The sequence below is a fragment of the Aricia agestis genome, chromosome 5 (genome assembly GCF_905147365.1).
Source record: "Aricia agestis chromosome 5, ilAriAges1.1, whole genome shotgun sequence".
Taxonomy (NCBI): domain Eukaryota; kingdom Metazoa; phylum Arthropoda; class Insecta; order Lepidoptera; family Lycaenidae; genus Aricia; species Aricia agestis.
In genome coordinates, this window is record NC_056410.1 from 16,580,537 (window position 1) to 16,596,539 (window position 16,003).

Here is a 16,003-nt window from a genome sequence, read left to right on the forward strand (position 1 = left end):
GATCTAAAACTGTTTAAATATTAGGTAACTGCTATTAATGCCCTATAACAAAATAACATTTAAATAAACACGAATTCGTAAAAACTTATGAAAGTCCAAAAACAGGCTTAATTTTGATCAGAGCGATACTTTTAAAAAAAATTTAAATAAAATTTCGCCAAGCGCTGTGATCGCCATGATACTATAAGTGGCAACTGGCAGGGTTATGGGCAACCCGTTTCACGTGCATTTGGAAAGATGCCTCTGGTTTAATCTGATTTAAGGGGAGGGATCATTTGACCCGTAGGGATCGTTTTACCTCACATTCCCCTAAATATTTTCATACAAAGTGATTATTTTGTTTTTTATTCTAATCTACAACTTTTTTGCTGGCCCTATGGATATAAACCCGACAATCATAAAAAATAATTACTTGGGTCCAATCGCTAGATGAAAAAATGTTAAAAATTCATATCTAGTCATTGGACCCACTGGGTCCAATAGCCCGAGTGCTCGTTATTGAGCTACCTGCAATCATTGTCATGGTAATCTACCAATAACTGATTGGTAGTTAGATCAGAATCTATCAATTTACCTCACCACCACATCACTCAAGAAACGCATATCGTGGGTTCGGTTCGGAGGATAGATATAGTGTAATCAACATCACTAATCACTCACACTCGCTTGCGAAAACACAGTCATGATAACCTTAGATCAGCGGTAGGCAACAGGCGGACCGCGGTCCGTTTGCGGACCGCGAAAGGTCGAATCTCGGACTGTGAAATATTGTAATGTATTTTATACCAAGTATCAATTAATACTATAGAAAGGGTATACGTATACCTTTATTAATTAAAATAATATTTTTAAGCTACATAGGACAAGTGTGTTTTTTCTGGACCTCGTTAAAATTTTCCCACAGTATCCGGACCCCACCTAAAACTACTTGCCGACCCCTGCCTTAGATCAAGGCAAGACTATTGGGCAACCGTGGGCTAAGGGTATTATTATACTGTGTGTATAAATATCTCAAAAATAGATAAGATATCTAGAGCACAAATACAGAGTAAATATTGCATTTAGCAAGAGTACAATATAAAAACCATGGTCCCATGAATCTATCTGTAGAAGTGAGAAAATGGAAGCGATGAAATTTTTCACATTATTGTTTGTTTGCTTGGTAAGTGAGACATTTCTGATAAATAATATACTCGTAGTTGATTACGACTATAAAGTACTTTAAATCAAAGTACCTACGTATAAGATAATTCAATGTATCTAATACCTACTAGAAGATAATAAAAAATAGCAGAATCGAAGTTTTTTTTATGAAATAGACAAGATGATCAGACGGATCGGACAGGCGGATGAATACTAGGGTAAAAGGCGGATCCTCACCTCATAGAACGTATGTTACACTTAGTACAAAATACCTACAGTTTCGCTAGGGTCCAGGGATTTCGTTGTATTGAGATGTTCCCTTTTTAAGTAGGTACATATAAACTAGACATAAGTAAAAAGTAGATAAGTTTATTTTGTATGTATTGTTGTGTGTTAGTACACTGTTCTAGAGTCTTTACGTGGTCTTCTTTGTTTCAGGCAAGCGCCTCCCAGAGTACTCCACTGAGTGAATCGGATTCGACGGACTTATCTCATGTTCCCCGTTTCGATATGGACCTAGTTGCTGGAATGAAGTATGCACCTACCCGCCTTATTTGATGCCTTGATCGCAACTACCGAGTAAAGTGGCGAGACAGATCTTGCCGAGCCATTCGGTATGTTTTGTATGGATGTGCTCGGCCGAGGCCACTGTCTCGCACTCTACTCGGTAGGTGCGTAAGGTGTAGAATAGAATATTGTAGGCCAAAGAGTGAGCGGCGCGGGTGCACGTGTATGGAAGACGCCGCTGATAAATGATCAGACGGGGTATTGGTAGATCACAATTATTCACTATCGTGGAGGGATCTCAATCTTTACTTATTGGTATTGGCAGAGTAGACAGAATTATATATGTCTATTGTGGTATTGGTGAAGGTTTTGACATAGATTCAAATATTTCAAATCAAATTCCCTTTAGTAATTAAATGGCACCGATTAAATGTCTGTCAGTGTGCCTATAGTTTCCTATAATACCGTTTTTGTTCTTTTTAGGGTTATGCTCATGGACCTCCAAAGAAACCTAAACAATGCGGCAGAACAGGCTAGTGATTCCATCGAAACCTTCAGTAAAGGAGTAGAAAGTGAATGGGCGGAGTTTTTGAATAGAATCGAGACCCGATGGGAAAACTTTGTAGACGCTATTGAAGACTACGTGGAAAGTTTCTACGAGCGAGTCTCAGACGTTAGCGACACCATAAGATCCTGTGTTGATGTGAGTATACCCACTCATGAAAAATTAATACTACCTATTACTTTATACATCCTGTAAAACACCTTCTTATTCATTTAACCCTGCACCAGTCGCGGTCTATAAAGTCACGTAAAAGGTCGCGCGGATTACAATTGTAATCCATTTTCAAATCAAAATAAAACTCCAAAATAATTAATCAACATGTAAAGCATGTTCAATCAATTTTAAACATATCAAGAAACTTCTTCTTAATTATTTTTTAAACATTAAACTCACTTAAAGTCTTACAACAAGCAAATAAAAAATAAAATAGGAACATTGACGTTTTTCTATAGAAAAATGGCACTTTAATTTCAAAATGAGATTAACAATCAGCCTTCTTGATTATGTTAACTTTAATCATTGTCCGCTATGCAAGAAGAACATATATACTGAGAATGATCAGGACAGATGCTTTTGTTACGCGCTCTTGCGCAGTCGAGACAGCGACCTACTCGCCCAGTATTTGAAGATGAAGATGTAGATGGACGGCTTTCATTTCAAGAAAGTCAAGAAATATTTTAATTTTGATAGCTAGGCTTTGTGGTAATGATTTTTTAAATTCTCCTTTGGGCTAAGGGCTTCCATGCCAATGCAAGAGAAATCAAAATCAAATCATTTCGTGAAAATTTTTCAAACTTTTTGTTTGACGTATTGAACACAACGTATTCAATGCGCTCAAATTCAGTAAATCGAAAAATACTGCCATATAATTTCTTGAAACATCATATTATTATAATATTATGATGTCTCAAGGAATTCTATGTCCAATGAGCAATTTTGTCTACCAAATCTACGTCATTCTTTGTTGTATTATAATACGTTATAATTTGCCTGTGTCACAATCAATTTTCGCATAATTATGCATTGTGGACATAACAATTATTACTACTTTTGTAGGTATTCTCTTCTAACCAAGTCTGAATTTGAGCTACCCGGCGTTCATCCATAGTTATTCTGAAAAACATAGAAGTTTATTAGCGAAAGTTCATATTACTGCTCAAAACTTATAAAAAAATACTCTATATATATATATATATATATATATATATATATATATATATATATATATATATATATATATATATATATATATATATATATATATATATATATATATATATATATATATATATATATATATATATATATATATATATATAAGTTTTGAGCAGTAATATGAACTTTCGCTAATAAACTTCTATATATATATATATAATATATAACGCAGTTATATAATACACAATCAATAGTAAAAAACGTTAAAAATTAATTAATTAATAGAAATAAAAAAATGTAATACTCACGTAATAAGTCGCGCGGATTACAATAGTAATCCAGTCCACTTTGAAGCGCTCCAGATAAAAAACCACGCAATGCTGGCACTCGTGCTGCACTGAGTGTACACGTCGGTTGTCTAGCTACAAGTACCTAAAGGCATCGTCGATTTGCTCGAAACCATTCTCAGAAATTAACTATTTTGTATCAATGGATTACTATTGTAATCCGCGCGACCTGTGCAGGGTTAAGCTTAAAACAATAGACTCTAAGTAGGCACCAAGTTACCAAATTCCAAATAAACTTTAATGAAGGTTCTTGTAGGAATATTATGGACATTTTAATGATAAGTAATAGCTTTGTCCACACTGTGCCTTTTTTTATTCATCAAGGGCATGCGTCATAGCGCAGTCAACATCGCACGTGAGGCATGCCCGCGACGCTATGACACTTTTCTTTCCAACGCGGGTGGATTTTGACGCATTCAATTGTTGAATATACCAAACGAAAATTGAGTACAAAGATGATGACGAAAATTGAAGACGAAATTGCATAGTGTAGACATAGCTATAACTAATAAGTAATAACAATTTTATACTGTAGTTAATACGAGATTTCGCTAATTGTATTCGTGTTTAGGAAAATAAAGAAACAGCTGAGGAAATGTACCAACAAACACTGGAGAGCGTGAAAGCATGTGGCAGCAATCGCGTAGAAGCCATCAGCCAGATGATAACCAGTCTGGTGGTCCTCGCTGACAACTCCAGTGATGTCGTCGAAGAAGTACTATCAGAGGTGGACCTTTGCTACAACACGACGGGGAACGAAGTTATTCCGTTGGCGCAGTGTCTAGCCGCCGTTGTGGTGGATGCCGAACTTAAAGCCACAGGTTTCTTGACTCAAACTGGATATCAAGTTAGTATTTTCAATTCAATTTGAAGAAATTAAGATAAACTTGCGGAAATGGTTTTATCTGAAAGTAACACTATTTCATGATCTATACTTATATCCTTTTCCAAAGTATTTCTGTACCAAATTTCATCTAAATCGGTTTAGCCGTGTAGGCGTAAAAATGAGTTGTTAGTCATGAGTAAATTTTAAATACAGTGTGTTTGGTCAGGTACTAGCGATATTTTAAGCACTCATGTGTAATGTATATATTATGTACTTGTAATGCAAAAAAACACTAACTACTAAGTTCTAGCCCTTTTCGCCTCTGTGTGGTGTGTCTTGACTCTACCCGGTTAGCAAAAAACATTATTTCTTTGCGAGGTTTTGTCCCATTGTCATAAAAATGGCCTTAAATGAAAGATAATAATTAGATAGTGTACCATAAAAAAATACAAAAAGGGGTGTTTATTTATTCAAAAAGTTAAAAAAATCGTAAAGTTTCTAAAAAAAATAGAGAAAACACGTGCAAATTTCACAACTATTGTATCATAATTAATAATTATTATAACTAGGGATGGTATGTTATAGTTGTTATAGTAGACAAAGTTATAGTCTTAGATAAATGATTGGACCCATCATTTATCTAAGGTTATAGTATTTACCTATTGATATTGTAATCGTGATAGGTATGGATTTACAAAGTTTTGTGATTCAGTGGTTTTGACCATAAAGCGTTAAAACTATGTTATTATTATTTTTGACGACCTCTGTGGACTGTGGCTCAATTGGTTGAGTGTGTGGCATTTCAAGCCGGGGGTCGCGGGTTCGAATCCCGCTGACGGAACAAAAATGTTCAATGTTCCCGAGTCTGGATGTGTACTAAAAATGTGTATGATATAATAAAAATGTTAAATATATTATGTATAGTATAAAAGTATTAAATATATTTCCGTTGTCTGGTACCTGTAACACAAGTCCTTCAGGTACTTAGCACGGGGCCAGACTGACGTGGTGTGAAGCGTCCATAGATATTATTATATTACTATTATTGTTTAATTGGTTTACACTTTCAGGTTTGGATGATAAACCTCTCTCTGGCCGCGTTGCCTGCCGCTTTAGAGGTGTGCGCGGGCAAAGGACTGATCGATGCAGGCGTCGACACAGGAACCATCTTTGGCGAGATAGCCTCGTGCTTAGCTTCCTCAGCATACGAATATTTCACTGGTAACAGTACGATGGCCCACAAAAAATTTAACTCCACTCTATTCCACACGCTTAAACTGTAAATATCACTTCAATAAACGATTCAGCATCATGTCTAGTGTTATTTATCGCAAGGTATACAATACTATTGTTTATATTTAAAACATGTACCTATATTAACAAACGCTTTGAAATGCTATTAATTTAATTAACGAGGGCACATGGCATGGCGCCCACCATCGACTGGCAACGTCACCCCGGTGATGTTACTGGCCGCATCACTCGCCAAGAAGGTTATGGCTGCTGAAACCTCATTCGCCTGACCCATCCTCCCTATTGCGTGTGTTTCTTTACACTTTTTTTGATACGCTACATACTCCTCTTCAGTCATAGCCCCTTTCAAGTGGATCCCGGTTTCTATAGCGCCGGGATTAACGGCATTCACGCGCACGCCTTTAAGTGCCAGTTCTAAAGCTGTACATCTAGTGAATTGATCCAAGGAAGCCTTTGATACGCTATAGGCGAGGATGTTGGGAAATGATCGCACGCCGGCCACACTGGATACGTTTACGATGCATCCTTTTGTTTCGATCAAGTGCGGTACGACTAGCATCGTCAAATAATATGGCCCGCGCACATTCGTGTTCATTATTAAATCGTATTGGTCCAAGGAGGCGTTTTCTATATTTCCACTCAAAAACACTCCAGCGTTGTTCACCAGGATGTCGATCTTCCCAAATTCATCGATGGTCTTCTTCACCATCAGCTCGATATCGCTTTCCTTCCTCATATCACCGATTATTTTTAGGGGCACCGACTTCTTCGGAGAAACACAGATACAGTCTTCGACGACTCGTTCTAAATTATCTTCATTTCTTCCAGTCAGAACTAAACTTGCTCCTAATTTGGAGAAATCTAAAGCAGTTTGAGCCCCGATTCCAGAACTCGCACCGGTGATAAGAACTACCTTTCCTTTAAACATTTTTTAAGTATTTTTCTGCGATGGACCCACGCGTCGAGACGTGTTTCGCTTGTACTGATATGGAAAATGGTGTCAAGAAGTAAATGCTCTACAAATACACATATAAATTGTACTACCGATAAAATATTATCTCGCGTTACGCATACAGATATGGGTACATAATTAAAACGGAACTAATCTACTTCAATTACTTCCGTAAATCCTAATATTAAGAAGTACGTCTTAAAGATTTACCGACTATGAAAATGGGTCTTTTTTGGGCTTTTATTGTAAGAATTCAGTAGCTACAATATGCATATCACTAGTAAAAGTTGGTTTTGGAAATAAAGAATAAAATGGCTAGGCCACCGATTTTGACTAATGCGTAGATTCTTCTAGTGCGCGTACATGAAAATGTTTTTTGTGGGATATTTTTTATTAATTTTATTAAAATAAAAATGCGTAATGAATTTCCCCTCCTCAAAAAAGGTACCTACATACCTATTTTTATGTGTGTAAGTACTTATACATTACAATGTAAGGGGTTTTCCAATAAGGACTTGACAACTTGTTTTTAAAATAAAATTAAAACCATTTGAAATATTTTAAAAATTTTAATATCGAATTGTAGTACAATGAAAATATTTTTGAATGGAACTCGACTTTGCTCATATGTCCACCGCAGGCACGTTTGCAGCGGTGATTCGTTGAACAAAATTTTCTATGACTCGGCCACACATTTCGGCTATTTCGCTTTTAATTTTGGCTCTGAGCTGTTCCAACGGCGTCGGCTTATCCAACGACTTGACGCAGACCCAAAGAAAAATATCTAGATATGCGTTAAATCGCACGAACGAGGCGGTCAATCGAATAGTCCATTTTTTGAGATCGCTCATGAAAATTGCTCTTCAATAAATCTATATGGCTTGCCGCTTGTGGCGCCGTCCTATTGAAACCTCATTCTGTCCAAGTCCATATTATCTTCTAATTCGGGCCAAAAATAATCCATAATCAAAGCCAATCAGCCTGTCTACTAAGGCCAGAATTACGATCAAGAATCGGAGTTAAACAAAATAATTCTGTATTTATAAATATTATAATTCTAGCTTTTAAACCTGGTTAAACTGTTATTAGTACATTTTCGAGAAAAACAATACTCACTGCCGCACTCAGAGTGGATTGTGGAAAATTAATTACTTAAATGTAAATAATTCAAAATCCATACATTATCAGCTGTCAAACTCTTCATTAAACTGAAGGTTAATCATAATTAAATGTCTCTGAGTATAACAGTTAGTCTCTGTTAATCTCGCCGTCGCGTTGTACTCAGAGGCATTTAATTATGATTAACCTTCGGCAGTTAGAGCCTAAATTAGGTACTACATGGTAGTAAATAGTAATAAACATTTTTTTAAATTATAATGGCTAAGCCTCCGTGCAATGCTCGATGTCCCATTTTCTTACGTGCTCATTATTGTTAAATGTAATATTAGTGAAAAACCATAATTGTTATAAACATTTTAATGAATCAACAAAAATTCTATCGAGGGCACATTGCGTGCCTGCCACCATCAACGGGAATCGTAGCAGCAGTAATGTTACTCGCTGCATCACTAGCCAGGAATGTTATAACTGATGACACCTCAGTTGCTTCGCCCGGTCTCCCCAAAGCATGAGTTTCAGCACACTTCCTCATAAACTCCTCATATTCTGCTTCACTCATTCCGCCTGGGCCCTTTTTATGCAACCCCGTAGCGATCACCCCAGGGTTTACAGCGTTGACCCTTACGCCTTTCAACGCCAATTCCAACGCGACACATCTCGTGAACTGGTCCAACGCAGACTTAGACATACAATATGCCAACACATTAGGGAACGATCTCAAACCCGTCACACTGGATACGTTTACAATATTTCCTTTACTTTTAATAAGATGCGGTGTCGCCAACATTGTCAAATGATATGGACCACGCACATTCGTGTTCATAACTCTATCGTACTGTTCGATACTAGTGTTCTCGATAGTCCCACTTTCTAAAACGCCTGCGTTATTCACTAGTACGTCAATTTTATTAAATTTTTCTATCGTGCTTTTTACCAAATTCTCAACGTCGGCCTCATTGTTCATATCGGCGATCACTACGAGGGGTGTTTTGTTTTTAGGCGATACTTGTTGGCATTCCTTGGCAACATTATTCAAGTTACTTTTATTTCTTCCTGATATGACAACATCCGCACCTAGTTTAGAGAAGTCGATCGCGGTTGCAGCGCCAATGCCGGAACTTGCACCGGTTACAATTACCACTCTATCAGTAAACATGGTTTTTGTTCTAAAACAATAAAATTCGTTATATTAAGTAAGTACATAAAATATTATAAGTAGAATATTTCAATTTTAAAATTGTAGCTTTATGTATGAACGAGCTTTTGCTTCGCTCGGGGGCTTCGCTCGCGTTAAGAAGTATTATTATATACAAACATTCATCCCCTATTTCAACCCCTTGGGGTTGGAATTTATCAAAATCCTTTCTTAGCGGATTCCTACGTCATAACATCTACCTGCATGCCAAATTTCAGCCCGATCCGTCCAGTGGTTTGGGCTGTGCGTTGATAGATCACTATGTCAATCAGTCAGTCACCTTTGAGTTTTATATATATAGATGTATGCAGTATGTCCATAATGGATCAACATTCAACACTATCAATTAGCAAATTACTTAGGTTAATATTTTCCTTTGTCTATGCTTAGGTGATGCTGAATCTAAATAAGGCAGTTATAGCCTAACTACCTGCAAACTATAATATTATGTTAAAATGAAAAGGTAAAAAAAATTACAAATCCGTATTAATGTTATGTTAAGTAAGTACATAAAAAATAATAAATAAAAACAATATAAAATTTTATTTTTCTATTTTCATAGTTTTTATGTAGAAACATGTGTCTGGAAGGTTATTTAATGTTCTTACAATTTTAAACTTTTCCATACTCATATCAAAAAGGGGAAATATTTAAATTTTTGTTTGTTTGTTCGGATTGAATAGGCTCCAAAACTGCTTGAGCGATTTGAAACATTCTTGCAATATTGGGAAGCTACACTATCCCCAGTTAACAAATGCTAAGTATATTAATGATGTAATTTTCAAAAAAATAGGGATCTAAAACTCCAATGATTTGTAACTCAAAAGACAAGGTGTAAGACTATAATAAAAGGTAATTTAATATTCAACTAAACTAGATTCGACCAAACTGGAGTAAAATTTTACTCGAGTATAACTGTCTCCTAATGTAAGAGTAAGCTGGTTTTGCGTTTTTCCAACTTCTAATTCAAGAATGAGGTAATTACACAGGAGTAAATATTTACACGGGCTATTTTGTTGGAGTAAATATTAAACTGAGAATAGTTGCACAACAGGGTTCAACTGTCACGGTCGGTGTCATTGTGAATTATAATTGACATTTTATTTCATACTCTTTGAGTAACTTGGTAAAATGCAAACGATAATACCCTAGAGTAAATTAAAGGAGTAAAATTATTCTCATGATAGTTATACTCTTGTAACTTCAAGTTTGGTCGAATCGGGCCTAAGTATAACAAGGAACCGTAACCGGCACTAACATTCAACTTAGGTCCTGCCATGGAGTATAATGAGGATTAAGCAAGAATTTCATAAAATTATAATAAACTGTAAGAAGTAAGAACTTAAAAACTGTTTTACCAGTAAACGCAGTTGATTATAATTATTATTATTAATTTATCTACTGAGGTGACTGGTGAAGGATGTTTTGTAAAGATGTTCTGTGGAGTGATTTATCAGTTACATTTATCTACTTATCTATTTTAATCTGAGAAAACATCAGAGTATAGTTTTGATAAATATTTAAAAAGTTTTCTGCTTTATTTGACTCTTAACTTTTGCTACTTAAGTAAATATAAAATACATTTATAATACTCTTATACATACAAAGGATTCATATTAAGTATTTTATCTACTTAAATGTATTGGAAATATAAGTAGATACCTGCTGCTGCCAGCAGTAGGACCGCCTATTTGTACTTACTTGCACAATTAATAAAGAATTTTCTATTCTACTGTATTCTAGATACCTTGGTAATTGGTATACTATTAAAAAAGTTCTTAATAGATGGAGTGATAATTATAATATTAACCTCAAACCATAGAATTTGATATCGTTGCCTCAAACTGGTTTCAGACTAAGCTATATTATACTTAATAGCATAATATAGTATATTATGTGCTAAACCTACTATAATATTATAGCTATACTTAATTATATTTTAAATAAGTACTTACTTTATAGCGTAGTCTGAAACCAGCACAGATTTTGAGTTTAAGTACCTACTTATAATATGAAATGAAACCAGCTTCCTATAGCCCCTATAGCAAAATAATGCACCTGACTTACCTATTTCGTGGTCTCTAAACACTTTTCTATTAAGTATTTTAATAATTATTATATATCGAATAATAGAAACTAGTTTTTATTATTCGTAAATTCGTATTGTATTTTACGTAGTGAAATATTTTGAAGGGAAATCAGAATTAAATTCTTTTTGGTTATTTTGGTACGGACATAGAGGAAAATAATACACGGGCTAATATATATTCTGTGGCACGGGGTAGGTACGGAATAGAGTGAAGTGGTGAAGTGTAAACTGTCAGTCTGTCACACTGTGAAGTTTGCCGTTTGCAGCCGTGTTCGTTTCATAACTGTAAAGGGCCCCCGAGACGGTCAAACGGTTTGACTCAAACAGGTAAATTTTGGTTTGACTCAAACCATTTTGATCGTTTACAAAGCATGTTTGAACGGTTTGTCAAACATTTACGTGTTTGAAGCATGTTTGATGAAATTTCATATTTTCATTGTGTTTGACGCGCCGCGCCGTTTGATCGTGTTCCGACGCGTTTGAAGGTTTGAACAAACCCGGCTTAGTTTAGTGCTGAATAATGAAGAAGAGAAAAAGAAAAAAGCTATAGTTTCTAGCACTTTCTGTAGATGTTCGTGGGTAAAACGATAATAAGTTAGTCCATAGTCCATACCGTTCTTTGGACCAGTCTTTTTCTTTTTTTTTTCTCTTCTGATGGAGGACTTTAACGTTATAAACATAAGATAAGAAAATCGCGATCCTCATTCTACAATCTAGAGCATCTTCTGCCTCACAAGACGTGTACTCGACAGCGCGTATTGAATGAAACTGCGCAGTGTCGTTTGACAAACCGTTAAAACCGACATCACACAGTTGCATCAAACATGTAAGGTTTGAATTAAACCGTTTGATCGTCTCGGGGGCCCTTAACTTTCGAAATTCAAACATACATCGATGGCCCCAACGAATGAACGTGCAAGAGCTCTTACCAAAAAAAAAATTTTTTTATTTTTCGTTTGCATAGCCTATGTAAATTTTTTGTTTTTTTTTTTTGACTTAAAATAACGATTTTATAGCAATGTAGACCTTTTTTGTACGGAAAAAATAATAACATATATCACATTAATAATAAGACATGCGTTTATTGCATATTATTTGTTTATTTGAGTTCACCAGAATAAACGTGTTAAAATAATCTGGCGCAAGTGTCTATCCTATCCTTTGGGTTATAACTCTTGCACGATTATTCGTGTAAAAAAGCAAGCGACTTCTATGAGTAATGCCTCATTGCAGATGGCGAAACTTTGAATATAATAATCACAGCTATTCTATTATCTTTTACTAATTTCTCTTGTTTTTTCTGTTTTCTTAAAGGTTATTCGAAGAGCTATTGTAAAGTTTATCAGAAGAGCTGCTGGTGAGTTGCCGGTCTTTTTAAGAGGGAATACGCTCTCTTCTTGAAGGTTTGCAGGTCGTATAGGTCCGGAAATACTGCTGGTGACAATGCATTCCAAATTTTGCAGCGCGCGTCAGAAAGTTACGCGAAAAAAGCACTGGAAGACTGCCACTCATCAAAGTTATGAGGATGGTATATTTTTCACGTGGAACGATGGCGAAAAGTAGTGTTTGTCGTGTTTGTCGCTTAGTAATACCTGGCCGCCCAAGTATCGACAGAGCTGATAATGGATTCCATTGTCTTCGATAAGACGGAGGCTTCAGCAATTGGTCTGTAGTTGGAAGGATTTGAGCGGTTACCTTTTTTGGGGATCGGGTACACTAAGGCTATCATCTAAGAAACCGGGATAATGGCAGAAGAGTAGGAGAACCGAAAACGACACGTTTAGACCGGAGCCAACTCTAAAGCACACTTTTTCAACACAATAGGAGGGATTCCGTTAGGATCAATCGACTTTTGGATATCAAGGTCATCAACGCCGGGCTATTCACTTTAAGCGCTGATGTAACCGATCCGACATGATGCCCCTGCATTGTGGTATTGTCGGTGGTTTTTATCCCGATGTCATCAAGGGTCGAGTTTGACGGAAAGAGCTTACCCAGAAGATCCTCTTTGTAGTTTGTGTCGTGGGCCAACGATCCATTTCCTACTTGTAGGGATGGTAGGATGGCTTTCAGAGATATCCTTCAATAGCTTAGGCCAGAGACCAGAATTCACGGGTTCCCAAAGGAAGGCACTCGAGTCTCTTACCAATACTATTGACGTGCTGTTTTTTTGCCCGAGTGATCTCTCTCTTTAAGGATCTATAGGCAAGGTTGTACTCCATTTTATATGTATGTATCCACGCATAGGCGCGAGGGAGGTCAATATTTATCAACAATAACAATAGGTCAACAAATTTTTTTTACTGAACCGTCAACAAGAAAATATAGCCTATGTTCCTTCACGTCATGGTCTATTCTACATCTGTGCCAAATAACTTAAAAATTCATCCAGTAGTTCGCGAGATAAGTGCCTTCAAATAATTTTCCCGGTTTTTCCACGTTTTCCTATGTTTCTGCGCTTCTATTAGTCTCAGATTGATAATTTATAATCTGTAGTCTTCCTGAATAAATGAGCCATCTAACAACGAAAGAATTTTTCAAATCGGAAGAGTAGTTCCTGAGATTATCGCGTTCAAACAAACAAACTCTTCCACTTCATTATATTAGTATAGATTTACATTTTATACCATGCACTTATAAGGTCGTGTTACATAAATAATAAGTCGATCTTCTTAACACTAATAATTATACGGGCTTTTATCTTTACAAATATGTAAAAGCAACAAAATATACAGGAATAAGCGTGTAAATGACCAGAGCATGGCTCAGGGGAAAAAAATATACGTGGAATAATCATGCAAGATTTCACTGCACTTGTTAAAACTTCATTTATGACACGAATAAACGTGCATTGATACAATAGTGTTAATAAGTCACATATTCTTCTCTACAATAATAATTTAACATGGTTTATCTTAAATATGTGGTAAACCGATAATTTTTTTTTTTTTTTTTTTTTTTTTTTTTTTTAAATGCCAGTGTGAAATGTACAGTTAGATGGTCTTCATAATAAAATACATAATCATAACACTCAACTAAACTAATAGTATGCAAATGTCATATTTTATAAAGTTTAGTCTAAAAGGTGAAGGAAAGAAGTAGAAGTACTTAATACTAAATGTCACATGTCATTAATGGAGAACTGTCAGAAATAAGTACCAACGAAAAAATCTTTTACTTCATAAAAACAATTATTTAAAAGCCATTCATTTAATTTTCTTTTAAAAGGAATGAAACTTAATTTTTCTAAATCTTTTGGCAAGTTATTATAGATTTTAATAGCCATAGAATAAGGACTTTTAAGAAACGTTGTGCTGCTACATTTGGGCATGATTAATTTATTAGGATAACGTTGTGATCTTTTTGCAACATTGTTATCCTTGTTTTGTACAAAGTATTTTGGATGTTTTTTAACAAAGATGCACATGTCTCTAATGTACATACAAGGCAGCGTAAGTAATTTCAAGTTTTGGAATAAGGGTTTGCAACTTTCAAGCGGCCCTACACCACAAATTGCTCTAACACATTTTTTTTGCAATTTAAAAACTGAATCAAATTCCACAGAGTTGCCCCACATTATAAGACCGTAAGATAAGATGGATGACACATATCCGTGATATGCACATAGAGCTGCCGATATTGATACAGTCTTTGCTAAGCGTCGCAGTGCATACACGAACTTGTCAAGCTTGCTACAAATATAGTCAACATGTGCTTTCCAGTTGGAGTGCTGGTCAAACATAAGTCCTAAAAATTTTAATGATTCCACTTCCTCTACAATAATGTTGTCATAAGTGATTTTCTTGGGTATCTGCATTGCATTATAATATTTAAATTGCATTATTTTCGTTTTATTAAGATTAACTTGTAAGTCATTTTTGATCAACCATGATATTATATCATTGAGTGCATTTCTTAATTCTTGTTCGTAAAATAATATGTTTTGGCATTTGACCAAGATTGTAGTGTCATCAGCAAACAGAATTTTTAGATGTTTAGTTGCAGTTGTGACGTCATTTATGTACACCAGAAAAAGAAATGGACCAATCATACTTCCTTGTGGAACTCCTATGTCTAAATATGCATACCTAGATTTATAAGTTTTTTTAAAATTACCAACAATTTTTGTAATTATTGTACACACCTTCCGATTACTTAAATAGGATTTTATCCAGTCATATGCCTTGCCCCTGATTCCATATTTTTCTAGTTTAGCCAGTAGAATGTCATGATTAACTAAGTCAAAAGCCTTGGTCATGTCTAAAAATATCCCTGTGATAGGTATTTTGTTATTTAAACTTTCATGTATTATTTTGCTCAAATAAAAACAGGCTTCTGTAGTAGAGCTATTGTCTCGGAAACCAAACTGTTCATTAGCTAGCAGATTTTCTGAATTGAAGAATTTTTTAATACGTTTTAGCATGACTTTTTCAAAGATCTTTGCTAAAATCGGAATTAAAGTTATTGGGCGGTAATTATTTATTTCAGTTTTATCATCTTTTTTGAACAGAGGCCTAATAATTGAAATTTTTAGTCGACTAGGAAAGACACCTTGTTCTAGTGATTGATTTATAATTTTGGTAAGTGGATAGCATAATTATTGTACAGCACACTTCTTAATAATATCTGTCCGTATCTCGTCATAACCCACAGAATTGGTATTCTTTAAAGATAATATTATGTTATAGACTTCACGAGGATCTGTAGGGTGTAAGAAAATTGTGTTTTTATTCGTGTTGATCGGACAAGTATTTTTTTCGTTTGTACTTTTCCCTTTCTTTGGTCTTATATTTCCTATATTAGTAAAATAGTCATTAAATATTTTGCAGATGTCATTAGGTTCAGTATACA

General features: G+C 35.2%; 3 protein-coding genes and 1 long non-coding RNA gene across 6 annotated transcripts; 2 read left to right on the top strand and 2 right to left on the bottom strand.

Annotated features, from left to right (window-relative positions):
* The first annotated feature begins 1,584 nt into the window (after positions 1–1,584).
* On the top strand, positions 1,585–5,856 carry LOC121727305. Its single transcript, XM_042115043.1, has 4 exons — positions 1,585–1,676; positions 2,134–2,353; positions 4,289–4,564; positions 5,614–5,856. Exons 1-4 carry the CDS (start codon positions 1,654–1,656, stop codon positions 5,824–5,826), a joined length of 732 nt encoding a protein of 243 aa, XP_041970977.1. The 5' UTR covers positions 1,585–1,653; the 3' UTR covers positions 5,827–5,856.
* On the bottom strand, positions 5,587–6,770 carry LOC121727304 (uncharacterized oxidoreductase TM_0325-like). The gene has a single exon (XM_042115042.1). It carries the CDS (start codon positions 6,723–6,725, stop codon positions 5,952–5,954), a length of 774 nt encoding a protein of 257 aa, XP_041970976.1. The 5' UTR covers positions 6,726–6,770; the 3' UTR covers positions 5,587–5,951.
* Positions 6,771–8,210: 1,440 nt separating this feature from the next.
* Positions 8,211–11,308, bottom strand: LOC121727367 (3-oxoacyl-[acyl-carrier-protein] reductase FabG-like). 3 transcript variants are annotated; one of them, XM_042115163.1, is made up of 2 exons: positions 11,131–11,308; positions 8,211–9,034 (listed from the first exon to the last, which is right to left on the bottom strand). In XM_042115163.1, the coding sequence occupies exon 2, from the start codon at positions 9,022–9,024 to the stop codon at positions 8,245–8,247; it is 780 nt and encodes a 259-aa protein (XP_041971097.1). In that variant the 5' UTR covers positions 9,025–9,034; positions 11,131–11,308; the 3' UTR covers positions 8,211–8,244. The 3 variants fall into 3 exon arrangements, with proteins under 3 accessions (XP_041971097.1, XP_041971099.1, XP_041971098.1); XM_042115165.1 differs by lacking the exon at positions 11,131–11,308 and adding an exon at positions 11,019–11,031; XM_042115164.1 differs by lacking the exon at positions 11,131–11,308 and adding an exon at positions 9,264–9,270.
* A 3,086-nt stretch (positions 11,309–14,394) lies between these two features.
* Positions 14,395–15,548, top strand: LOC121727374. Its single transcript, XR_006035658.1, has 2 exons — positions 14,395–14,604; positions 14,717–15,548. It is a non-coding gene; the product is annotated as an uncharacterized LOC121727374 (long non-coding RNA).
* Positions 15,549–16,003: the final 455 nt, after the last annotated feature.